The sequence below is a fragment of the Haliaeetus albicilla genome, chromosome Z (assembly GCF_947461875.1).
Source record: "Haliaeetus albicilla chromosome Z, bHalAlb1.1, whole genome shotgun sequence".
NCBI classification, from domain to species: domain Eukaryota; kingdom Metazoa; phylum Chordata; class Aves; order Accipitriformes; family Accipitridae; genus Haliaeetus; species Haliaeetus albicilla.
In genome coordinates, this window is record NC_091516.1 from 71,069,286 (window position 1) to 71,096,917 (window position 27,632).

The 27,632-nt window shown below is 41.9% G+C and overlaps 1 protein-coding gene across 1 annotated transcript in view; it reads right to left on the reverse strand.

Annotated features, from left to right (window-relative positions):
• Positions 1-20,663, reverse strand: part of PCSK1 (proprotein convertase subtilisin/kexin type 1) — a 31,266-nt gene extending 10,603 nt beyond the window's left edge. The window contains exons 1-10 of the mRNA XM_069775713.1: positions 20,231-20,663; positions 18,292-18,396; positions 14,767-14,877; positions 12,402-12,548; positions 11,857-11,933; positions 9,677-9,765; positions 5,494-5,666; positions 2,985-3,197; positions 1,706-1,806; positions 482-715 (exon numbers count right to left, since the gene is read on the reverse strand). Coding sequence (XP_069631814.1) covers positions 482-715; positions 1,706-1,806; positions 2,985-3,197; positions 5,494-5,666; positions 9,677-9,765; positions 11,857-11,933; positions 12,402-12,548; positions 14,767-14,877; positions 18,292-18,396; positions 20,231-20,413 — 1,433 coding nt within the window. The 5' untranslated portion in view covers positions 20,414-20,663. The remainder of the gene's footprint in view (positions 1-481; positions 716-1,705; positions 1,807-2,984; positions 3,198-5,493; positions 5,667-9,676; positions 9,766-11,856; positions 11,934-12,401; positions 12,549-14,766; positions 14,878-18,291; positions 18,397-20,230) is intronic.
• Positions 20,664-27,632: the final 6,969 nt, after the last annotated feature.

A 27,632-nucleotide genomic window follows, 5' to 3' on the forward strand; every position in this document is an offset into this window, starting at 1 on the left:
TTTGAGACACTTGAGTTTTGTAAGAGACATGCTATGGATTTGACTAAAGCTCAATATATCACCTTGATTTCAACATATTTAGCCTGTCACAGGAGAAGAATTGCTAAGACCGATTACAGATTTTTTTTTAAAAAAACCCTGGGAGACTTTGGTATCTTTTTATTCATCTTCTGATAGCTGTCTAAATATTCATATCTGATCTGGTTCAGTCTCACAGCATCATCCATCCATATGCTGGCTGCACAAGCAGACATAATAATCTTATTCTTTGTTAAGGCTTCATGCTAGTAATTTCCATCAGTCTTACAATAAAAAAAGCAAGCAAACACTCTTTGCCTGCCCCCAAGGAATACAGTAAGGCAAAACCAAATGAAGCAGAAGAAATCTCTTAGTCTGGTTAAGAGCAATGTGTGCAGAATACTACCCTTCAGGCTTTACTAAGATAGACATAAGCTTAGTTACTGCTAATGCAAATTCTTACCTTGGTTCAAAGCTTTTGTCTCTGACAATACACTGTCTCTTTTCTGGTACACCTTTCCATCTTTTGGGATCAGCTAGATCTACCAACGCATTGGCATTGAGCAGTCCAAACCCAAATCGGCTGTTGACCATCAGTCCTGCTCCATTCTTTTTCCAACCTGGATTTCCAGCCAGTGGATCGTATTCTGAGGTCCACACTACCAAGTGCTGCATATCCCTCCACGTTAGATTTGGGCTGTTGAGAAAATGTTCCTGGTTAATTGTTTCAGGGCTATCTATCATTTTTCTCTCAATTATTAGTCTGCAACAGAACATGCTTTGAAAGCATATGGCATCCCATTATTTTAAAATATATGGCATGTGGCATACTTATCCTCACAATACTTCTCCAGGTAGACAAGATTTCTGTGTAAATGAAGAATGGGTATCTATCTAGCAAGATTAGCGTCTAATTCTTCAAAATTATTCAGGCATCTAAAGTTAATTAGCAAAACTAGTATTTCCCACCCATCTTTATGGGACCTGGGCTTTGAAAATTCACTAGGTATTTGATTCTATCTGTGATTAACTCTACCCTTTAAAATATGGCCCTAAGTGTCTTGGCTTATGTCATCAAAGGAGTATGCAATAGAAAATGGAGGTGAACCTACACCATTCAAATACTAAGCCTATGCCCTAATGCCTGAAATGTTTTCTGGGAAAAAGCCATTGTCCCGTCCTGTCCTGTTCTTTCTTACCTTAAGTCATACATTCTGACTACCAGCCCTACAGGACCTGAACCTACCTGCTCCCTACCTGCTCTCACAGTCAGGCTTGGGTACCGTCCATTTTATATATCTCATCATTGGCAGAAAAGGTTCTATAAATTGACTAAAGACTTAATTTAAACTCCTGCAACCCATTGTCTTCACATTATGTCCTCCTGATACATGTGCAGCCTCACTGCTTTTAAGTGCAACTGACCAAACTCAGTAAATGACTGCTGCCAATGCACAAAATGGGCTAAAATTCCTTGGTCATCATGTTTTACTTAACTGGTTCTGCTTTGCTAGGAAGGTGTTGAGGCAAGTAGCTGCTTATTTTTGTTATCAGGCTGAGCAAGTCTGACTGACAAAAAGTGGAGCTGCAGCATGAGATGGTGCCACTTCAAAGTGACAACATTTCGGGGAAGATGGTGGGGTGACTGAAAGAGAGGAGTTTCAAAGGTAATTCTGTGACATCTTACTTTGCTTCCAGTGCTAGAGCAAAAATTCCTGCTGCCAGTGGTGCAGATGCAGAGGTCCCAGTGTGAGTCTCTGTACATTCATTGTGAAGATCAGCACTTGTCTGACAGAAAAAAAACACAAAAAAAGCAGATTGCATGAATAAGCAGTTGTAAATACAGTCATATCCACGCTCACAAACATAACCATGTATCCTTTACTTGGTGTGTATTAATGCATTCCTCACCAGCAGAAAAAGTGACGGATGTTTAAATCTGTTCATATTTCAATCCACTCTTTTTACTTCAACTATAATTTTTGTATCAAAACGCTTTGTGTTGGAACAAAATACTCCCACACTGAATATCTTATTTTATTCTAAGGTTTCACAATAAGTGTTTCAGGCTTACTGGTGAATCATAAAAACAGATCATTGTGTTGGGCCTAGAACATTTAAAATTACTGCTTGCTAGAAAATTACTCATAGGATTAGTATTGGTGTTCTGCTCCCTCTTCAGCAGAAGAACTATAATTTGCAATGAAACATGTGCTTTATTTGGAAATTAAATACCAAACTCATCTGCCCATGTATCTAGATCTCAGCTATGAAGAGAAGCCACTTACTTAGGAAGTACTGATCTCCTAGCTAGCTTGGAATGATGTTGTTTTAATCCCTGTCAATGCAGTTTATTGTAAAATTTGCATGCACCAGGGCTGAACAGAAATTATAGGTACTTCAACATTATTTTATCACAGCAATTTTCTTCAGTACAAGTTATTTCTTGCACAGTTAATGAAGGCACACAGACTAATATGCCTGCTTGCTGAGTACCTTTTACAGGTTTGGAAGCCCTGTTGTTGCTGTCATAAGTGGGAATTTGGGGGCTGACAGTCTTACAAAAGCTAATGGCAAGGTACTGACTCATATGCTCCACTAACTTCACAGGTTCTTTCTCCTTTTACTCTAAATCTCTCTTCATCCGCCCTTTCTGAAGAATGGGACCACATCAAACTTCATGCAGAGACCTCTCTCATACACAAACAGCAGACAAATTCAGCATGCTGATTTAACTGCACTTACACAACGATTTTGTTTAGCCATTGCTTTACAGTAGAAGATGTTCCAGGAATACAATCACTTTTTGGATTACAAGCCCCTCAGTGTTTCAAGGCAAAAGGACTAAGCATGTAACACATAACGTAAAGCAGGCACTTGAAACCAAGCATTTAAGTGCCCGCACTTGTTATTTGCATATATAATACATTTCTATGTTTGTTCTGAATCTGGTAAAAACAACCTACAATTCTTTGGTCAGTATAATCCCCACTGCTGTATGCTGTGGCCAGAGTTGAAGAGCACTTCTCTGCATACCAGGGAGAAAGGCCTTGCTGAGAAGCACTGCTAATGGAGATAGTGTAGATACTGTCAGTGTAACCGTCACAGTCACAGTTGTCACCCTGACGGCCTCCGTTCCCAGAAGCCCATACGAAAATGGAACCTTTCCCATTTCGGCCCTAGAGAAAATGGAAATGAGTGGTTATAAAAGAGATTTCAGTCTCTATAATGTATTCTTGACAACTGCTTCCCCCCAAAAAGCTTAATATATCAAACATCTTCTGGTAGAAAAGGACAGTGTTCCATAAGCGCTGTGGAAGACAGACAGAAGAAACCAGGTACTTGAGGTATCCTACTTCACACCCTACACTATATCTCTTAGTTTGACCGTTCAGGTACAGCACCTTTCTGCAGAATAGGTTTCTAAGTTAACAACAGAGTCTGTGTTCAACAGGTAAGTTTTCCCATGTGCTGATGTTTTGGTACTGAACAATTCTAGGAAAAATGCCCATTTTTTAAAAGAAATGGCAAGCTTATCAGGGGCTAGTTCACTTGCCTTTCTTGTAATCACAGAAGTATGGGTAAGCAGTATTTATGATGTACATGATATGACTTTTCCACCAATTTATTTTTTGTAAGGAAGCCTTTCACAGTTGGCATTCACTTGTTGAAACATGGTGACCCAGCAAGCACATCTGACTGAAAACCCTCCCTTCTCTCACAGGTCTGTGGGCCAGCATCACCAGACTCCAGACTCCAGACATAACCACGTTCATTCCCTGCTCTGGTCTCCAGTGTATAATGCAGGAGCAGCAGCTAATAACTGATGCTGGCAACTGACAGCGTGTAAACCATCACAGCTATCATAGAGAAAACACATATCACCCTATCCAGTCTTAAGTTGTGCTAGTCCTTCAGAAGAAAAAAAGCATGTTTCGTGTGTAGTGCAAAAGTTCATATGTTGTCCATTATTAATATATGTACAGTCACTGGAAACAGCAGTTGAACTACTGATTTTTATCATCCCACTCAGAGGAGATTTGAAGTTATTCATGCAAGCACTCTGACATTTGTGGCACTTAAAATAAAGCACTTTTAAAAAAAATAAAGTAAGCTGTACTCTTTGTGACAGAACTGTCAAAATGGCAAGGACAAGTCACGTCAACTACAGAAAATGAGATAGTATCTTCCTTTGAGAGTAAAGGCTGCAGTCCAGAAAAGCACTGATATCTGTAAACACCTGCTTTGATTTCATTTAGAGTGCTGCCAACACCTCTTAGATGCTTAAGGCTGAGCATACACTTAAGTGCTTTGCCAGGCCAGCAGTGAAGGTGCCAGGGATGAAAGTCGTTGGCAACCCCAGCTCTGGCTGACTTTAAGCAGAATGGAGACCATCCAGATCCTTCCAAAAAGAAGGCTGATGAATGGGTAAATTTTCTCCCCTTGAGAAATAAAACAAATTGTAATAAAAGATACATTCTTCACCAAAGAACCTGCTTTTACAGAGTAAGACCACTGAACATTGGCTCCCTAATTATTGCCTTTAATTGTCCCTCTTCTCTTGCTGCCTACCTATGGATTTAGATCTTTTTACCACCAGCCCACTCCTCTCGGTCTCCGTTCTTCCCTCAGAGTATGTTTGTCAGCTGCCAGACTCTTCTTTCTTCTTCTCTCCTTCTGTCTGCTAATGTTAACTGCCCTTTTCCCAAAATCCTTTCTCTTTGCTTCTGTCCTTCAAGCTGTCCTCCACTTGTCTCCTCTCCCATCTCTGATTCAGTCTTCCTCTCTGTATTAGTACCTGTCTGTCTTTAGATATCTTTTCACCTCACTGGCAAGAGCAAGAGTAGGTTATTAATACATCCCTGGTAGCTCTCAGTTTGCACCCTACTTATCATCCAACCAGATCTAAAGAGGATAACATAAAAAAAAAAAAACCTGTAAAAACATTGTTTCCATTACTCTTCATCATGCATTTTTACTATCTTCATTTTAATTGGATCTTGATATGCACCAGTTTATAAACTAATGCAATTAACAGAATACAAGCCCATCCACAGGGTGCTAAAATGCATCACTATTTCACACAGCAAAATATTCACAAAGCAGAAATATTGTATTAAATTTTATAGGCTTTCAGTGCAGAAATCCAATTACTGTTCAGTGCAAAATAAGCAGCAGAGAAGGGTGGGGGTAGGGCAAGACAAAGGCAGCAAAATTAAGGATAGAAAAAGAAAGCTTACCTGTGGAGAACAGCAGCTTAAAACCAGCTTAGAAAGCTCTAATGGTGCTTTTCTAAAAGTCTTGTTCCGGCTGATAATTTCTCTGACCTGTACTATTAAAATCTATCATCTCCTCCTTTTCAAATATGTTTCAGCAAAGACAGCACAAAGCATTTTCATTTCTTTCCTGATATCAACCATTTTAAAATTCTATTCTTTGCCATATTTTATTGTATCGTTCTCTTAAGTATCGTACCTGTTTTATTCCATACTCAAAAGCCTTCTGTGCCAGTCTCCCAGGTCCCTCCACAGTTTTACCATCATCATTAGGGCCCCAGCTTGCGCTGTAAATATCCACATGTTCTGGATTGAAACCAATTGAACTGGCTTCAATAGCATCAGTGACTATTCCATCCAGCATTCGTATACCTTAACAGAAAAAAGGAAGAAGACTGGCTTTACTTTCCATTCCCTCCTCTTCGTCTTTGTTAACTGTTTTTAAAGTTTCCAGCAAAATTAATCCATAACTATTGCAACTACAGCCTACTGCTGTTCATGTAAGTAATACTGAGGGCAATTCATGTCAGTGTGATACAGTACACTTAACCTTTATTTGCAGAGCTCAGTGCTCTCGACAAACTTTTAAAAAAAAACTCTTAAAATCTTGGTTGCATCTTATTTATTCCTCTCTTTCTACAGAGAGCCAAGAAGATGATGTTTTTCTTACTGTTGCAGCTTTTTCTTATTGCATTGAGCTTTTTCTTGACTCTTTATTCGTCTCTGTTAAATCTGTAACAAAGACTTCTCAAACTGCTAGCATGTCACTAAAATTAAATAGGTTTTATCAACATTACTTTTATCTTTAAGAGTTGTAAGAGTTTTAGTTTAAAGATGTAGTTCTGAATGTCTGACTAAAACTTTGTCCTCACAGTCATTAAGGTCTTGCTGTCTTGTAACGCTGCTATTTCACTAGCTCTTCAATCTTCACCACAAAAAATTCTCACTGTGTTTTTACTGCCACTTTTTTTCTACTGTGAGCAATCCAGAGATGCTAGAGATTTCTAGCCATTAACATTTTATTAGGAACTGCATGATCTAATCTTCTTCAGAGCAAGCCTGATCTCAGTGGTACTTAAAATTCAGTGGCAGACAGTGGTTCATCTGCACTGGATCTCTCATTCTGCAAAGCCATAGCTCTGCAGTAGGACTGCTACCCCTGTCCAGTGCTGGAGGAGGACAGAAATAGCAGAAGTCTGGCAAAATTCCCACTATGGCATGGCTCTCAGCAACAGCAGCAATATAAGAGCCACAGCAGTCAGGATTCTGCCTGTGTTTTCAAGCAATAAAAATGTCTGGGTTCTCTTGAACTTGGCAAGTTAGTACTACAGCAGCTGCACCATTACGGGCAGTTGGTGAATTATGAGTACTCATTTTCTAGTATTTTCCACAAAATGGGGATTTTTCCAAAGCACAGCGGGCAAAATGTGTTCATTCTATTAAAAAAAAAAAAAAAAAAAAAAAAAAAAGAAGAAGAAGAAGGAAAAAAAACCCCAACCTCGCATTTGCAGCTCAGTGTCTTGTTCTTTTTTTATACTATCAAGCAGGAAAAAAAAGACTGGAAGCATAATTCTTCTCCCAAATGGCTGGCGTCTAAGAGTCATAATACCTCTGAGATAAAGCTGGGCTTTATTATGTCATCTTAATTAGTGGCAAAAACAGACAAAGGAGTTAATCCGCTCAACCACCCCTACTCTGCTATCACTCACAAAGCTGCGAAAAGAATCAAGGTATATCCTGTGCTTCAGGTACTAAAAACACCACTTACCCTGGATAGGCTTAAGCTTGTAACATTTTGAATACTGATTTTTCAGTTGGCTCAGAATTGTGAGATTGTCTCATACCAGTGCGCTGTGAGCAAAGATCTGCCTGTGTGGAAATGACTGCAAGCTCCGCGTGCGAGCTTGCAACACATAATGAGATACTGGGAATGCAGAGAGTAGCGTACAGATATTTCCCACAGAAGAAGACAAAGCCAACTCTGCAAATAAATAATGTAATCAAGGAAGAACACTGACAACACACTGATGAAAATAGTTCAAGGAAAAAACCCACTGTCTTGTCTTTGTGATCACCAAAAATCCTGCTTAAGTCAACTCAGAGATTTTATGACTGCAGTGATATTTCCCTAAGCAGATTCCAATTATGTCCTCTTGCATAAATTCTTTCCTATTCTTGCACATGCTTGCTCCCATCTCAGTCACACAAAATCAAAAGCAGGCAAAGCCCAAGGTAATTTCAGACACATACATGTATCTGCCTGGTAGAAGGCTATTTTTAGCAACACGTCACTGTGCGGGAACTCTCAGCCCAGTCCTTTGTAAAATGGAGCTTCTTAATCATTTGATTTCCATGGCAGCACCAGAGAAATATCGTAGCACGGTGCTATGGTTAGGTATGTGTGAAAATATATACACCCTGCTTTACTTCAAAGGTGATCAATACACACACATTTCTTAGCTCTCTACAGAACAAGAGGTGAATGTTAAAGGACACTGAAAGGTGCCACTTTGAAAACTGGCATTAAGAAGTGTTTGGTTTTTTTTTTCACACAGCACACAGAAAAGCCTATGGGATTCACAGCCACAAAGTACTGAAGAGACTAATCAAGGTTTCAGAACAGGGTCAGGCATTGATGTGACTAGTGATAACACTCAGCATTATTAAAGTCAGTATTTTCATGGAAAACAAAAATTTTTAATGGAATGTTTTGTTTCACCCTTCAAGGCAAAGTTAAACCAACCTCTGATGCTGAAGGTTAGAGAACAAGGTATTCCAAAGTCAGAATTTCTTTCTCTAACACAGCTATTACTAACTATTAAAGAGAAGGCATTGGCTGTGGACCACTGGATTTATCCAGTATGGCAATTGCTACAAGCAAACAGCCGCTTGAAGAAGTCATCCTGAACTAATGTCAAATAGAAGTGTGTAATATGTCATTTCATGGATTTAAAAAAAAAAAAGAAGGAAAAAAGCCTGTGAAGAAATGAATCCTGTATAGTTTGGAACATCAAAAAAGCCTTCCAGTGTTTAGGTACTCCAAATTTATCTGAATCTTTTGAAGACTTCTCCTATCTTCCACTGCTCTTTGAACATATTTTTGTTATGACCCTATCTTAATCAGGTTGGTCATATATAACAGCTTACAATTTCTTTCAAGTTTTCCATTCTTTCTCCTCCCCCACCCAGGTATAAGCAGCTTTCTGGATAATTTGGATTGCTGGACTGCTTTTCCTCCTGTTATTTTCCTTTCCTAGACAAATCACCCCACACAGATCTGTAGTTTGCATTTGCAAATGAACACAGAGCATATGCAAATAACTGTGGAAGAATTTTCTCTGTACATGCAAGTGCCTTAAAATATGGGCACAGCGGGAGTTCAGACATCTTTGCAGCTTCATCCATTTTGCCCTGCTTTGAAAATTTGGCATCTTTGTCTTATGAGTGAGGTATTTTATTTAAACAGAGCATGACAGTGTAATGCATTATGGCAAAGGCAGACTGCAAAGCTGACATCTGTGACAGCTCAGTAGACTAAATGGGAACCCAGAAACATGAGACTGAAATGGTGGGAATGGCAGTTATGGGTGTCAATTGCCACTCATCGACCCTTTGTTTAAAAGGAAAAAAGGGAGTAATGGAAAAACTAGGACTGTACAAGTATCTTCCTCTGAGCTAAATAACCATTTGCAACTGATACTTTGATCATGACTATTTCATAAACCTCTAATGGATTAAACTTTTAGTCACCACTTCAAAAAAAATGGCAGTATTGATTGATGGGCAAGCAAGACTCTACTTATTTTCAAAATTAACTTATGATGATAGTAGAGAAGTATGCTGTTGAAATAAAAACCACAGCACTTTGAATATCTTGACTGACATGACCTTTTGAATGTAATTGTGTAGATGGAAATAATCTGCCATAAGCAAGGGTGGGTATAAATTTGTATATTCTTACTTTCACTTAACTCAATCCCTCTCCTCTGCCATGCTGCCTCCTTCCACGATAACCAATTATTAGAAGTGAGTCCATCATTCCTTAAAAGATACCGTCTTATCTCTGGGTACAGTATAGGTTGTTGCTATATATTATTATCATCATCAACACCACCACCACCTATATTGTTGTTATATATTCTACATATATTCAACCGATAACCAAAGAGTATGTTGACATTCAAGAAATGCTGTCATACAGATGTAACACTCTGCACTATGGCCAGACAGGATTTTGTAGCCTAATAGTGCAAGATCAATGTTTTCTGAGAAGGACGAATCATTCATATTTCAGATTACTGGTAGCTGAAAACAGTCAGCACTTCACAGGATCTGTCTGGTTTCCATTCATATCAGACATCTAATTATTTTCGTTTTCTTACCTCCAACTTTGGAATTGTAGGCTACTCCAACTCCACATTTTCTGTTGTTGGCTTGCATGGCAATTTCTCCTGCACAACGTGTCCCATGCCTGAATAAATATAGCAAGAATAAACATCTCATAACTCCTTTGTATAACATACACAAAAACTCATCACTGACCTTCTTGATTTGGTCAAGTCTTCCTTTAAATGAATGCAATGCAACTATTGAATAACTTTAGTTGTATCTACATGATACAAAAATACTTGTTTCTCTTAGGCTTCAAGCAACATAATTTTACCTACTTAATGATCAAGGGACCATAGCGATGAGATGATAAATACCTAACCTAAGTCACGCTGAAGTCCATAGACCTATTAGATACCAGTATTTTAGTAGAGTGCAAAGGTAGCGTAAAATTATGGGGCTAAGAAGCTGCTAAACTTCTTCAGACAAAAACACAATACAAGTCTTTTTTAATCACACATTTAGATACTCTTTTTTAATGGCTGCATTTATTTAGGATTTCAGAAAGTGAGCCTTTAAATTATTCTCTACATTGCTAAATTTTTCTTGCAGCCAACTATTTCCTATGCAATGCTTTTTTGCCATAGGTGATTCTTATTCCACAATACAGAAAACTTTCATATAAATGTAATTGTAAAAGAATTGTATTATTTAATACTACAGATTGTTATTCAATGAAGTGCTTGAATGCTTCTGGGCTGAATTCCATTTGCTTATTAATAAAGATTAGAGGTAATACAGGTAGATTTAAGAGATAATGTCATTGGAACAAGAGGATAATGGCTTCTTGCTCTTAACGCTGTAACAAAGTAGAAATGTCATTTTTCAAATGCCTTATTCATGGAACATTTATACTTTCATTGATTGTTTTTCCCCCCCCCATACACTGATTTATGTTGTGGATGCTATTGTATTGTCTGATAGACAATAGGGAACCAGTGCATCAGTTTCTTACTTTATCTTTATTGAGTAGCAGCATCCTAATTGGTTTAAGGAATTGACTTCTTCTCTATACCAGCTTTTAAAGAGGTCCATTCTCTTCCTGATTGACAAAATTCCTCCCTGAACTACCACAGATACACCCATCAAGATGTTCCACAGATTATCAAAGAGGTAGCTCTAAAGAGGGCATCAGAGAAAACTCCTCTCTCCTTCCAAGACACACAAGTCCACTGAGTGAACCGTCTGTCTGTCTTGTGTTCAAGCCTTTTGAAACTTCCTAGGATATTACCCTGAGGGCATTTAGGCCAAATCTGGTCTAAATAAAGCTTCCATATGCCTCAGAAGGGACAGAAAGACTGTCACAGGAGTGAATGTAACCTCCTCCAGTGTCTAACTGTGTGTCATACCTGTATGAGAGGAGGTCAGAAGCATGACTTCACCTGTGATGGCGTGCACTGAGCTAGAAGCTATGGTATTAGTCCAAAAGGTACTGCCAGAACTGGAAAAGAGTGACCTTAGCTACAAAAGCTGACCTGAAGGGATGGGTTTCTTGGTAAGTTCCTCTAAGACACAGTCTGTTCCAGAGCCCTTCCTAGGAGATATCTTCTTTTAAAATTCCCAGTGCAAAGCAGAGAACTGAAGTCAAAATCTGCTTAGGGACGTATCATTCTAGACACACACACGGTAACATGAACAGATTGATCCCTTCAGCTTACAGAAACATATCAGTACCTTACTTATACAAAGATACAAAGAAATTCAGGACGTTATAGGGAGATTACAATTATGAAGCTCTTCATCTGGCAATTTAATTTCCTTAGTTTCCAGTGTTTGTGCCAATGTTATGTGCAAATGTTTGTGCAAACTGAAACACAAGAGGTTCCTTCCGAACATCAAAAAAAACTTTTTTACTGTGAGGGTGACTGAGCACTGGCACAGGTTGCCCAGGGAGGTTGTGGAGTCTCCCCGCTTGGAAATATTTAAAAGCCATCTGGATGTGGTCCTGGGCAACTGGGTCTAGGTGTCCCTGCCTGAGCAGAGGCTCGGACCAGATGACCTCCAGAGGTCCCTTCCAACCTCAACCACCCTGTGATTCCATTATACAAATACTTCCTTTTAGTATATAATTGTCATGGGGGACATACATAGACATTTCTGCATTCGCATGTTGTAGCACACAAATTAATAACGTACTGTTTTGTTCTCTTCACACAACTCAGAGGCTACTCACTTGTTTTCATTTGTTGGGTCATATCTAGGAAAGGGATCATGATCGTTGTCATTGAAATCATAACTTGCCTTTGGATCCTACATTAAATAAAAACAAAAAAAACCCCACAGAATTAATTCGGACAACTAGAAAATGCATTTTAAAATGTGTAACAAAATGGATTCTAGAGTCTGTATTTATTTATTTGGTGTGCCTCATGTTGACAGCAATCAAGTTCGTAGAATTTGATGGACATTAACAATTCCATAAATTTTTCACAGAGCTTTAATAATTCAGCATTAAACCACTGTATACACACATGCCTGGGAACTAAATCCACTGAGCAAGAAAAAAAACAACAAAAAACCCACCCCACTATCATTGCTAAGTAACATTCAGCTTCCTGTGACACAGACCAGGTTCCAAATTACGCCTAAGGCAAATATTTCAGTCTCTGTACTGTAGCAGCTGACTTACAGAACAGACAGCAAGCCAGAGAAGAGTGTCTGTATATCAAATTTACAATTGATTAATTTATTCAGTAGCATTCTAATGCCCAAACATACATAGTTGGCGTAGATGTCAGTGTGATTCCACTCCAAGCCATCATCTAGTACTGTGATGACAACACCCTTGCCTGTAATCCCTTTTTGCCATACAGGAATAACATGGAGATCCAGTTTGGGCAGGGATGGAGTTATTCTTGTATCTTGCTGGAGGACAGAAAAGATTAAAATATGTCAACGTTTTTATCCATTTATACTTCACAGATACAAAGTAATATTTTAAAGGTGCTCTAAACCATCCCAGCCTGAATTTGTATATTTTGCTCAAATTTTGCAAAGATAAAACAAAGATTAGTTTCTTCAAATACTTGTAGCACTGAAAGATTTACCCTGTTACTTGAATATCCCTGAAGACCACCTCTGAACAAAGAGCGTCTTGTATTTATTGGAGGTAAGCAGCAGAAACATGGAAATGGTAGGGAAGTACCAATGAACCTTGGAACGTTGAGTTAATAATCAGACCTGCTAATGTTTGTTCTTTTCACTTGATGAGAAGCCAAGACAGTACCCCACAGTACAGTGAGCTGCGTTTTCTCCAAATGTGTTTTCTCCTTTGACTTTCAAGTTAGCCAGAACAAAATAATTAATGGATAAAACAATTAGGGTAGTCGTTTGGTTAGGAGCAACTGTGCTGAATCATAACTTTCTGTTTACTACCCTCATTACTGTTCCTGTGGTAAATCAACTGGAAGCATGAATCATCTATAGCCTTCTCTTTCACAGCAAGTTCTTTGAAGAGTAGCTCCTAAATGGGTCATTCTTCCTCTCTAATATTAAACGTGCAGTACATACATCTAATTTAGAAAGCTTGCTTATAACCCCCATAAAAACATAGATGTAAAAAAAGCATTTTCTTTCTGTTTCTCTGTGTATAATTACATTAGTTGATCCCAGGTTTTTCATTTCATTTCCAAAGGAATGCTGCATAAAATACGAGGCTTAGAAAATGAAATGTGTTATGGGAATGACCTTTCTTTCATTTTATGCTTTCTTTTCTGACTGCTGCCGGTCGGGGAGTTATTTGAGGTTCCAAGTTTTGTTCTCTAGAATCCATCAAATTATCATTTTTTCTGGTGATGTTTGAAGGTACACTGAATAGAGCTAAAAGCTGTTGCCATCAAATCATAATAATAAGTTTTTTACTACAAGGCAAGGAACATATTTTGGAAGAAAATATTTAGCACATTTATGCACTTAATCAGAAAAAATTCAATGTGCACTGCAAACAAGGGTAAGCATCATGTTTCTGTTTCTCATGTGGGAAAACTAGAGGGAAAAGAAGTGAAAACCATAGAAAGGTGGAAAAAGGAACTATATCTCCCAGAGAGTAGGACACGGCTTTTTTCACAAAATTGCTTTTTTGAATTCTGTGTGTGTTTGTGTATTCGTCCAATAGAGACATCTCAGAAATTTCCTGCCTCCTATTGGAAACCGGCAAAGGGCCAAACAGGTATTCAGCTTCAAAGAAAAGTTAAATTCTTAAAGATAACATTTTTTATGTTGAAAAGAACTCTGCAGAACTCTTCATGGAAATATTTTATGCTATGGCATTTTTAATTTATTTTCCTAGCTCAAACAAAGGCAAGAGAAGGCAAAGCATTATACAAACAGCCTAGAGTTTGGTCTGTTTTCTCTAAGCTGAATGGAAGAAGAGAAAGGTATTTCCAGCCACTTGGGCCACACTTGTGCTTGACATTCCTTCCTGATTTGTCATATCCATCTTTAATGCTCCCTCTATGCTAAGTGAAAGCAATGAAGCCTAGACTGAAGGTACAGCTAGATGCAAGTGGAAATACAGACTCTTGAAAGAGACCATATAAAACATAAATGATCAACTGTATTTCTCAGTTGTCACATGCAGACAGAAACTGTAAAGCTCGGGAAATTTCTTTTCCTTGAGGTTTTGAACATGTGATCTGTAAAGACCCTCTTCTATTTAAATCCTAGTTCAAGAGGCTGAAGGTGCTTGTCACACACACATATGCTTTTTTTTTTTTTTTGTCTGGAGCTGGCTGTCATGGCCAGCTTCAGACATGATAAGGGACTTCTTATATGCCAACAGCAAATATTTTAAAATTATCATAAAGGTAGCTTTTAAGTGTTATACTTTCTAACATCAACCCCCATTCTAAGCAGCAGCCTGAATTGGCTTTTAGAATGTTTGTACAAATGACACTTTAGAGAAAATAGAAGGTTGCCCTGAAATATTATGCACAGAGATCTCTCATTTTTATAGCATATGGTAATGAGAGGGGCTTATCATTTACTCCCTTCAGTCCGATTGCTCTGATACTAGTAAAATAATGCAGCTGAAAGCACAACTGAAATTCACCATCCCCGGTTCCCCAGTGAAACAACTTCTTACCAGATACCACTGCTGATTCCACATAGGATCATTGAAAAGATTTTCTGCTGAGTCTCTCACGGTGGCACGCTTAGTTCTCTTTTTTTCGTATTGCTGCTCTGCCCATGACACCTACAATTATTTGTATAAATATGACAAGTTAAGCCTCTACAAGTTAGGACTTTCTTAACCTAGAGGATAAGGGTTTTCCTCACACAGCAAAATTTTAATGCAGAGAGGAAGATTAGTTATACTGTGGTACAGTGTACTTTGGGAAAGAGGACTTGGTGAAATCACAATACTATAGAATCAATTCATAGAAAATCATTAAGTACAAGTTAACAGTAGAACTCCTGTGAATGTCACACAATGCAGGCTTTTATACCAAATGTGCAGTATGTTTAGAAGGTTATCTAAGCAGTGGTGGTTACCAAAACAAGCAGAACCACAGCCTACTTCTTTCTCCTACCTACATTTTAACCCTCATCTATTTCTATTGGGAGTTAAAAGGAAAGAAGAAAGATTATCTCTGGCTTTAGTCTAGCAATCATAATGACACTATTACTTATAGCCCAGCTGGACATTCAAGTCTCCTTCCCAGTGGTGTTTTGAAGTGTGATCAATTAGTAAGCTATGAATATTGGACTAACTTCATCACTGGCATAATTCTATTTAAGGCAACTGAAAGACAAAATGCTTCACCGTGTTTTGCTAAAGCATCAATACAATAAGTTGCATAGCATTTGTGCACGGACACAGCAAGCTCTAAGTCACTACGTTGCATTTTAAAAGTGTATCCCACTTAGTTCCCTTGAATGTATTACTAAACCCAGTTCAAATCAAATCCTGATTCTGATACCGCTCTGGGCTGTGTGCTCATTTTGGAAATGGGGATAAAATGTTATTCGTTGCTAGTACCTGGACGGTCAGTTTGATACAGATCTAGTTGGTCCTTTTCATTCCAATTTCCCAATGAGCAAAGCAAACTCAGGTTCAGTAGATTGCCAAGATCCTACTATAAGCCTCAAGTGGAGGATACCTTGGACCTAACCTTTTGCTTTAAACGTCTGAATAGATCTAATTATTTTTCTCTACTGCCATCCAATGGATTTATGGTCCTTATAGCTATCATCATATATCAAACAATAAGAAGAGTGACTCAGAAATTATAGTGATAAAAAAGTACTGATTTGATTAAAATATGATTTCCTAGGGAGACCCTAATGAAAATTCACTACAGGAACATAAACCCTTAAAAATGGTAGCTACACCAGGCACGTTTACTGAAAGCTCTCTAATACTATTCCCTTTGCTCTATATTTAGTGCTAAAATTCCTACAAAACATAGTTACTCACAGAAGATGAATATACCCATGCAAGTGTAAGTATTTTAAACTGCCCTACTGATATCCAGGGCCATACATATTTATGCACAGGTTAGAGCAATTACCTTTGTCTCTCTTCCCGGCCCACAGCAAAGCTCAGCCTTTTCATCACACAACAGTAATTAACAATTGACAACTTCTATGCTTGTTATTTTTTTCAATGTGGACAACTGCACTGAGGGAAATGAGCTGAAACTACCAAGCACATCTGTCAGACAAACAAGCCAAATGTTTGTCACTCAGCAGCTGGGTGAGGTTCCAACCATCCATCTACGGCAAAAGCTGAAGGCCCTGTGCCAAATCTCCAGTCACTGGTATATAAAGCAGTGAAAATAATCTTGATTCAGGTCTGTTGCAAGAAGGTAGATTTGGAAACTAGTGCAAATACTGGAAGAAGTTAAGGAACCAGATAATTATATCCCTTCAATATATTCACAGCCTTTATCTGTTTCACAACAAACGCCGAGACAGCTATAGGAAGGAGATAAATACTCAGATTAGAGCCAAGTTTTACTCCAGCTTTCATATTTAACATACTGTAAAATTCATGAAGGCGTTATACAAACAAAAGCAGGATTCCCTTCTCTCTCCCTTTTTAAAGATTGAATTAAAATCTTTTTAAATACGCTGTTGCTGAATAAGAGTAGCTCTTCAGAGCAAAGGTCCATGTATAACTACACAGCATTACATGATTGCTTTGTGTTTATATACTTACATAATGACATAATTACATCTCATTCATTCACATAGTTAATTTGCATACTAGATGGTAAATAAAAGGGAAATTGGAATAAATTTAGCAAATCACCTGCAGCACTTTGAAGCTCTGGTTTTGGATCTAAGTATGTAAGTCTGCAATAACGTTTGGCAGTAATGTGTATAATGCAATTGCTTCCACTCTCCTTAAGACATTAGAACTTGTTATATTGAACAGTCATGCTTCCCTGTGTAAGAGATGCATTCGATGTAATAAGTCCAAAAAAGGAAGGAACTGCAACCAAACCTCTGTTCCTGAACATCATGCTATGATGGCATTGAACATCTGATCATAGGTATGTATATAAATTAGAACACTAATTTGCACTAAAGCTGTGGTCTTGAACTTCCCAAGTTTAAAATAATTTCACCCAGAAGACTTTAACTGTTAAAACCAATGTTTGCAAGGAGATAGATGGGAGTGTACAGTTTTGAAACAGAACAGACAAAACAAATACCCTTGTCTCACCCCCTTCTTTATTTCTTCTAGCCGTGTATAGCATATTTCCTCCTAGATGACATTTGCATCTAAACCCTCCAGATAACCAATTACTTGTTCTCAAGTGATTTGTCCTTGTATCATAAAGTGCTGTGTTTCACAACTAGGTTACTTCATGTTTTGGACTGCTTATATTTTTACAATGATTGCTGCAATAATATCGATTTTAAATTCAAATTTCATTGTTCTGAAATTTACCAGAAAGTGGTTTTAAGAGGGGCTGACAGCGTTCTGGTCTGTTCCTTAAATCCACCACCCAAGCCAGTTTTTCAGTGTGTTTACAAACAGATATGCTTCTCTCTTCAATAAAGTCAAATAAATGGGGAGTCTGCTTCACCAGTGGATCGTACCTTAGATCCCTGGCTCTCTAGTGTGCTTGTTCTCTGACTGCAGTGGGATTCCAGTATACCAAAAGACTGCAAGTCTAGAACACGTGATGGATCCTTTGAGAAGGGGTTTCAGCTTGTCATAGAAAAAGTGAATCCAATGAAACCTCAGCCCTTTTTTCCCTACTTTTTTTTTATTCAGTCACTTTAGATCAAACCTAATTCCCATGGTAATTGCACAGACATGGCCTGATTAAACTTACTGTATCTAGGGATTTTTAGGTCCTGTGGTTCCTCATTCATATTTTCATCAGAGACACATCAACATCTAAAATTCCAAGCCTCTGCAATGCTGCATATCTTAAATCTTAATTTGGAAAGCACTTGCAAAAAATATTGTAAGAGAGGGTCAGATTCTGCCTGTTAATGACAGAATAATAAATTATTCAGCGTGAGTGTGGATGGCTGAATATATTAGACTTGCAAAACGAGGAAAGCCTGCCTGTGACCTCATTACAAAGCTAGCAATGAAGAGACAGAATAAACAGAGAGCATGAAAAAGAATAAATGTAACACTCACCCGCTCATCATCAGAAAGTCTTTTAGTGATATGAATGGCACTTCTTCGAGACCGTCTTGGATGACTTTTATGTCTGAATAGGTAGTGATTTTTGAGTGATCCAATCTGTAAGACAGAGTCGTACTTTAACTGTCGAGAGGTATTTCCCCACTGCAAGCAAATATCAACACTCACAACCTGACTGAATTCAGTCTGTTTAAAAGACAAAAGAAAAGAGCAAGAAACTAGCCTTTCGATATTTTAATCTCAACTAAAAAAAACACTCTTCAAGTAAAAAGTGCTTATCACAGCCTGTGTGCTGCTAGAAGAAATTGGGGGAATAATTTCATTTAAGCTGGTGAAGTAGCAGTCGTTACTACTACAGTAGTCAGTAACACAGTCTTGTAGTAGTGACCAGTATTCTCATGGACACCTTGACACGGGCACAGTTCGAAGGACAGGTTTTATGTGTGGCCACACGCCAGTTTCATCTGCTCTTCCCGGGGTTCAGCTGAAGAGGTGTAAAAAGCTCCGTGTGGCTTCAGAAACCTCACTGCGGAGCTTGTTTGTAACCGGGCACCCACCGAAACTGGCGTTTTCGCTTGCGCAGTGGCTGGTCGCCCCGAGAGCTGGGTGCATCCCCCCGGCTTTAAACATCCCTCTTCCCCAAGGAGGGGTGGGGGGGGAGCGGTTCTGCGGCTGGCACAGGACCCCCGTCTGGAGGTGGGACGAGGCTGTTACCTCAAGGCGGTTACTCATCCCTGACAACGCTGACGTCACGGCATCCCAAAAAAAGCGCCAGGAGGGCCTGCTGGAGAGAAGCCCCGCGGTGGCGACGGAGCCTCCGGGGCGGGGAGCCTCCGGGGCGGGGGGATGGCGGGGGGCCAGCTCGGGGGCGGAGCGGGGCCGGAGACAGGGCTGCCCGCATCCCCCTCCTGCCCGGTCCCCTCAGGGAGAGCGGGGTACGCTGCCCGACCCTGACCGGTCCCCCTCAAGGAAAGAGGGTTGCCCTGCCCGACCCTGCCCGGTCCCCCTCAGGGAAAGCGGGGTGACCTGCCCGACCCTGCCCGGTCCCCCTCAGGGAAAGAGGGGTGACCTGCCCGGTCCCTTCAGGGAAAGTGGGGTACCCTGCCCGACCCTGCCCGGTCCCCTCAGGCAGAGCGGGGTGCCCTGCCCGACCCTGCTCAGTCCTCCTCAGGGAAAGAGGGGTGCCCTGCCGACCCTCTCAGGGAAACCGGGGTACACTGCCCGACCCTGCCCGGTCGCCTCAGGGAGAGCGGGGTGCCCTGCCCGGCCCGACCCTGTTTCCCTCAGGGAAAGTGGGGTGTCCTGCCCGGCCCTGACTGGTCTCCTCAGGGAAAGCGGGGTGTCCTGCCCGGTCGCCTCAGGGAGAGCGGGGTGCCCTGCCCGGCCCTGCCCGGTTTCCCTCAGGGAGAGCGGGGCGCCCTGCCCGGCCCTGCCCGGTTTCCCTCAGGGAAACGGGGTACGCTGCCCGACCCTGACCGGTCTCCTCAGGGAAAGCGGGGTGTCCTGCCCGACCCTGCCCGGTCCCCCTCAGACAGAGGTGGAGCGCCCTGCCTTGATCCCTGCCCGGTCGGTCTCCTGAGGGAAAGCCAGACGCCCTGCCTGGATCTCCTCAGGGAGAGCGGGGTGCCCTGCCCGACCCTGCCCGACGGCCTCAGGGAGAGCGGGAGCGTCCTTGCCTGGTCCCTGCCCGGTCCCCCCAGCAAAGAGCAGTCCCCGGCCGGGCACCGCGGTGGAGGGGCTCGCCTCCGGGTGGGGACCCCTGGCCGGGGGGGTGAGTGTCGGTGGGTGGAGAAGGCGTTCCAAACTCCCCGGAGCGGCAGCCGGGCACAAGTTTGGGGGCAGCCCCGAGGAAGGAGGGATGGAGAGAAAGGATCCCCGGTGCGGGTCAACTCCCCCCCGACCCCCCCAGCCCAGCTCCCACGCCCGCCCGTACCTGCCCCACGAGGTCGTAGTCCAGCTCCTCCGCGATGGCTTTGGCGGCTTCGGGACCCGCCGGGATCTCCGCCGCCCACTCGTTGAGGAACTGCCGCTCGGCTCCGCCGCCGCCGCGGACCAGGCAGCAGGCGGCCAACAACGTTAGGGCCGCGTACCGGCCGGCCCAGCGGCGACCGTCCATGGCCGGGGGTAAGCGGGGGGGACAGGAGGCGGCCGGCGGAGAGGCTGGCGGGGTAGGGGGGGGGCGCTCCGCGTTGCTAGGCGAACGCAGAGGAACGAACGGGCGGCGGCGGCTGCCCGGCGCGGGTCCCTGCCTTGCGGCGAGGCGAGGCTGCCCGGGGCTGCGCGGTTCCCAGACCCCTCCGGAGCCGGAATGGAAATGAGTGTTTACACGTCAAAACGACGACAGCCATCCCTGACGTCAAAGTGTACCTGGTGCCCCCCCCCCCCGCCCCCCTAAGCGAGCCGGGGAGGGTGGGGTGGTAATTCCCCGGGGCGGTGAGGCGTGAGTGGAAAAGAGCGGGGAGGGAAGGGGGGCGGCGGGGGGCGAAACACGGACCGGTTTGCGGAAGGGGTCCCGGGGGGCTGCCCTTCCCCGCGGCGGCAACTTCGTGGACTCCTCGACCCCCCCCTCCACCCCTTCCCCGACACCCTGCCCCGGGACGGGGGTCGTGGGGGGGCGGACAGCCAGCGGAGGGCGGCGCGGGGCTTTGTGATAGTTACCGTCATTACCGATAATCGGTGGGATTCACCCCGAGACGAAGGTAGAGGCAGAACCCCGGACCTCAGACCTCCCCCCCCCCCCCCCAGCCGCCGAAGACCCCTTGGGTTTCGCCCCCGCCAGCCCCGCGATGTCGCCGGCAGGAGCAGCAGCGAGGGTAGAGCTGGGAGAATGAAACATTCTTTTCAATTAAGCTAATAACCCGGGACCTACTGCGCGGTAATGCTTGATTAATGCGCATCATCCCCTGATACTTCCGACACTCCATAGGTATGCTGCGTTAATCGGCACCGCTACCCGGTCTGGTTACGTAACAAATATCTTCATCCTGAAGTACAGTTATTCATTTTAAAACAATTTTAAACTGCATCCAGCGGTCTGCGGGTTGCACTTTCTCAGCAAACACCGCGATTTGTTAAGTACTCGCTCGTTTCCATATTTTCATTTTGCCTCTGCGTTTCCCCAGCTCCTTCTCTTTTCCTTAGCTTTGCTACTACCATTTCGTTGTCTTTCCTCACATGTCAGAAAACGCCTCTAAAAATTTCCTAATGTTCCCTCGACACTCTTGCCTCTACCTCTGAAACTGAACCTTTGCGCAGCTTCGGTTTATAGTTACCTATATTTCACTGCTTGATTCTTCCAACTTTTAAACTGGAAATTTTAGTGAGTTGCTCTTAGGTATCAGAGCTGTGCTGCAATACTGCTTTCCTTCTTCTGTTTATTATGGAGTGACAGATATGCCTGCCCTACTCTTCCCCGGCTTCTAAAATAGGAAGATAGTGGAAAACATAAAAACAAAACAGTGAGGACTGGAGAATACTGTAAAAGGCCAGCGTTTCAGTGTCTGAAATCTCAGCCTCGGACATCATTGTGCCAGGATGGGTACGGTTCTGAAAGCCTCCCAGGGACCCGTGTGTTCCCATAGGGATCGGGGGATTGTAACCACTGCAGCGGAAGTACTGGCCATAATATGTACAGGAGTCCAAAATAATAGGAATGTGAATGGATCAGGGGAGGGGAAAAAGCATAAGAATGTAATAAGGATACCAGAAACCTCAACAGAATATCAATAAATACCCATAGAGAGTAGAATACCAATAAATGACACTACAGCACCATCCTGGTACTCACCCGTACTCACTTTCTGCAACATGGTATAACAACAGGACAGGATTTGTCAAAGTCAAGCCTGCAACTAGGACATGTGTTTTCTGTTCATTTTAATTTATTGTATTTGCTGCATGATTTTCCCAGTGTTCGCTGCCAAAAATGTATTTTCTTCACTTTCCTGGACAGATGCCTTAAAGATCCCTTTGTTCCATTTTTAGCAATGTTTCTAAGGCTTTCTTTAAATGTGGTTGTCTTGCCAAGCAATTGCTGGGTCCACACGGGTTTTTCCTGTGTCAGTTTTACCACTACTGTTCTATTCAGAACACGAAGGGCTTTTTACCTCTCATTTCTCATCACTGAGACTGCCACTTGGCTTGAATTTTACATTTTGTATTAAGCAACTGCGCAGAAACATTATCTGCATACAGAAATGAAATGAGAGCCATATGTATGGATAATGAGAATTTATATTCCCAAGTCTTAAGCAGTGGTTAGAACATCTGCATCCCTAAGAGTGATTTGAAAATCTCAGTACTCTTTTCTAAATGATTAATTCATTCACATGTGCTTATTTATTGGGATATCCTTCTGGGCAGGACTTCAGTTAGATGGGCTGTGTACAGAGTCTTGAGCTGTGTTAGAGAATGAGCTGTGTGCTACACAAAGTTGGTTATCCCATCCATTAATGAAGGATGCTGTCCAACCCACTACAATCCCATCTAATAATAGCACAACAAAAAGGAACAGCTTGCTCAGCAGCATCAGGTGGAGTCAACAATAATTGTTTCATGCTCCATAAACAATTCAGGTTTGTTGTTTATCAGTGAAACATTTATTTAGTCCCTAGTGCACCCTGTGGTATTCTGCCTGAGTGTAAAATCAGCAACAAACACAAGACCAGTTATAAAAATATTCTTTCTAGTGTATGGCTTCAGTTTAACGTAATATTCAAGATAGACGTGCTTCTAGAGGATCTACATTCTGATAAGGACCTCTTTGTATCTGGTGAAGAACTGTTAGTAAAGCAGCTCTTGAGGGGTTTTTTTTAGTGTGTGGTAGCTGAGTGGGAATCATTACATTTCCCAAGCTGAAGTGTCTTCTTGTAGAGGAAGTGCAGAATGTTTCCTGGCACATTGGTAAGATGTCCGTCAATACAGTGTGTGGTACCGAGTATGAAATCCTAACCCTCAAAGGACTGTGGCCACAGTTGCAGGAGAGCTGTGAATGAAACCCCTTAGTCCTGATTTTGACCTAACGAGGGTGTAAATCAGCAGTAATTCTACTAAAATATTTTTTATTAAGAAAAGTATATTACAGCAGCATAAGTGAACTCAAAATCAGAACCCCTGGGGCAGGAGTCTTCTCAAATCTCATATTGCTTCAGCAAGTATAAATATATCTCTTCACCTGTTTATGTTCTGGATGCCTCCCCTCTAGCACACTTAGCTCACAAGGGGATACTGAAGAACTTCATGTTAATGTTCGGTAACTTGCTCTAGGACTTCTGCATTAAAATCCTACTAGAAATGTCCTTGCCCACCCCGCGTGAAAACTTATCCCCATTATAGCCAAAGGCAATGTTCCAGCTCTCTCATGCCTAGGAGTTCAACTGATCGGCTTTTTCTTCCTCGTTGTCAAAAGGCATGTAAAGGTTTCAGGCCATAGCTGTGTTTTTGTGTCTGCATTTCTGATCTTTCAAAGAAATGTCCATGAAAAAGTGAGATGGACTGGTTTTGAAGAGCCAAGTGGTTACACACAACACCCTATTTCCTTGCTTGTTAGTAAGGCTAACACATTGAAACCTAGCAATTCTTATTCAAGGCTCAAGCCTGTATTTTTGAGCCTAAGTCTCTGCTTAACTGCTGTGGCATCGCTCCTGACACCCGCTCCTGACTGCTGGGGGCTGTACGGGAAACAGGGGCCCGGGAGGAGCAGTGGGGGCTGAGGCTGGCATGGGAATTGCTCTCTGCAGCTGGTACCCTGTAGCTTCACCACGATCACACTGGCCACAAACCCGTCCCATCGATCAGAACCATGCCGTCTGGCAAAATCTGCCGTGTGGGGGAAAGCTGGGGAGATCAAAAGATTCACTGCTTCTGCATGGCAGTCGGTATCCTGAGAAATACATTGATTGCAAGGTGGGAAGCACAGGCACGAAACCCTGCAACTCATGAAGTGAGAAAGCTGTCACTGAAATGAAAGCACCCCAGGAAGCTATAAAGATCTAAAGTCGCATTCCTTCATCTTTGTGCACCTTGTAGAAGAGGAGCAATTGTCTTTCTTGCTGAGGCCAATAATGACAGAGCAGAGATAAACAGGAACAGAGCATAAGGAAAATGAAAGGCAGGTAGAAGAATTAAGTTTCTCTGCAGAAAAAATCAAAAGGTTTCAGGGGAATGCCATCATTTTATCATATTATTTTGAAATAATATTTTTGATTAAGGCGGCGATTGTGTAATGACATTTTGTTTTGAATCAGTCACAAGGTAAAAGCTAGAAAGCAAATTCATCTCTGACATCACTTCATGAAGTCAACCCATTTGATTTTGCAAAATGAAACTGAGCATTTTTTTCTCTACCCACAGAGCTTTCTTTCAACATGTAAACTGAATTAAGTTAGAAGATTGGTTGTTCTTGATGGGTAAACGATAAACGCTCTCTGCGGGAAGCCAGAAGAGGCATGCTTACAAGGCAGGAGGAACTCATCCTGAACATGTTACTGTGTCCATCCACCCTGCCGCTGAATTGACAGAGAAAGATGAGACCAGGTCTCAGTGCCAGGCATCTTCCACCACCACAGACAGCCGAAGCAGAGACCCGTCCACCGCAAGCCTTGCTCTGAAAGAAATAGTGATGCAAAGACAGCAACACGTGTTTGGGGGAAGAGATCAATGCGCAGGGATCAAAGATCAACCCGATCCTAGACTAAGTGTTTTGGCTACTGCATATCACCAGCATTCATGATCGGAGGGTGGCTCTCGGGCTGCTCTGCCAGCTGCGTGTGCTTGGAGCAGCTCCTGGGCCAGGCTCGCTGCCAGTTTTGCAGAATACCTTTGACTTTCACCCTGACTGCTGAGGAGCTGCTCTGTGCTATCATCTGTGAGGAACAATGCCTTCTTCCTTCTTTTATTTCTCCTCCAAGTGCATTCACCTAGAAGAACAATGCATTGTAGAAAACTTGTTAGATAAAGTCACCGCTGATATTCCTGCCTGCATCTCATTATAAAATCTGCCCATTATTAACACTGCAAGATCAGTAGCTCTTACACAACCGTTGGGAGCTAAATGCTTTTGCAAGATAAAACTTCAGGTTGTAAAGTATAAAACCAACCAGTTACACAGGTGTCGATATTTTACCGATTCTATTTGAAAGGTCCAATTTGAGAATGTTAACACCATTCAAATGGGAATTTGTGTTACATGTAGCTTTAATTTGCTAAGTCAGAGCACCACATTATAAAATGAGAGTAGCTGGAAACACAGTTTGATGGCTAAAGTGGATGTGGTAGCTGCTGTAGTTTAATTATTTAAATACTAAAAAGGGTTGTGCTGCTTATATTTAATTTGGCTGTGGACCAAAGAACACTCTTGAAACCCACTCTTTTTTGGTAACATTATTTCTTTTTCTGCAGGAGCCAACACTACGAAGTAATTGAAGGAGAGTATAAAAGAAGCCATATGTGTAGGCAATCACACAGAATATGGGAAACACCTGTTTTTCCGTCAATTACTGCCTGCAAACCAGTGGGGCATGTTTGTTTTGGGGGCATTACATTTGCTTGGGTAATAGCGCATGACACATTTTCAGTTTTACGGCAGACGAACACTGAGAACAGCTAATCATATCTGTATAAATGAAACACAAACATGCCCTCCCAGCCATACGTGCGGTTAAATAGGGGCCTAATGACACCAGGCATTACCCGCTGCAGGCTCTCAGGCAAGCAGGAAGCAGTTGGTGAACAATCGTCCATTTGTAGCAACCTGGCTAATTCTGTTTACTCTATGGCTCAAACTACTTCAAGCAAAAAGCCTGGAAAATGCATAGGCAGGACTGTAGGAGAGGTGGAAAACCCCAGAAAAACAGCAATAATGTCATTACTGGGAAGAGACAAAGTCCCCCCAAAGTATTTTACTGCTGGCAATAGAAAGAGGCACAGTTGCAAGTTCATATCCTGTTTGTTCGCAGTCCAGGTAATAGAGGTCATCAAAGAAAGGAAACATTTCAGGGCAACATTTTATCAACTTCCGCTACACACATATAAACCCCAACATTTTTAAATTCTATGTCTTTGGGTTATACTTTTAATAATATTTTACTTACAGTAAAGGACTGTGTTGTCCTCTTTATTGCAAGCTCTTCAATAAATCCCTAAGTGAGGACCAATAAATTCATAAATTGTTGATGTATTTTAATAGCAGCATAAATTATATTTAGCATTGATGAAAACACTGCTGAGAATTCAAAATTGCTATTTTCACTACACGTTTAATTTAAAGGGGGTAGTTTTGTAGAAGTCTTTTTAGAAGACTAAGTACATTGATTAATTATTTTCAAATGGCTCTTACACAGTGTTCTTCCTCTTCATGTTCCATTTCAAGTGTGATGAAAAAGAGAAAAGACCGGAAAGAACAGAGAGCATGAATACATGAGAGGAGAGTGAAAATACATGGGTAAACATATTAAACCCCACTCAGAGCTATAAAAAAAAAAATTGTCCATTCCTTCTCTCTTTCTTAGTTTTTGGAACTTCTGAGTAAACAACAAAAAGTGACAATAAAAAATGATTTTAGGTTAACATTTCAGGAAAGTTTTCTTGCGTGAGGAAAGGGCAATGTCACTGAAGAAAACTGAGAAACTAAATTACAAGTGTTTCCTACCAAAGTTAGTGCTGAGCCCATAAGGTACACATGTAAGGGGAAAAAATTGTAGAACAGAATAAGATCATAGGATCCTTGAGGTTGGAAAAGACCCTTAAGAACTTCGAGTCCAGCCATTAACTCAGCACTGCCAGGTCCACCACTAAACCATGTCCCTAAGCGCCACGTCTACACGTCTTTTAAATACGTCCAGGGATGGTGACTCCACCACTTCCCTGGGCAGCCTGTTCCAGTGCTTGACAACCCTTTCTGTGGCAAATAACGGCTGACATCAGATGGTCAGCCTGTTGCAGAGAGGAGAGCAGTGCCTGTCACCTACAAAGCTCCTTTTGGTGCTTACCCCAAGCGCAGGTGAACATGGGGTGAGTGGAAGCGTGTGGGGCTGGTTTGTTCAAACAGGAGAAAATTCCTCTCATCCTTTTTTCAGCTTAAAACACTTAACTTCGACTTGCATTAAGTCAATGAAGAATAAATTTAAGTCTAACCGGTCTTAAACTGAAATTAAAATGTCCCCATGTTGGTTTGGCCAATACAGCCAAAGCAGCATCAGGCTGTGGATAGGCAAGGCTTGTGCCTGTGCTTTGCTCCTCCTTGGGTCAGTATTTCAGGCGTCTGTGCTATACATCCTGCGCTGCTGAGTGATACTCAGCCACACGTTGTGCTTTTGGATGCTTTCGAGGGCTACCTG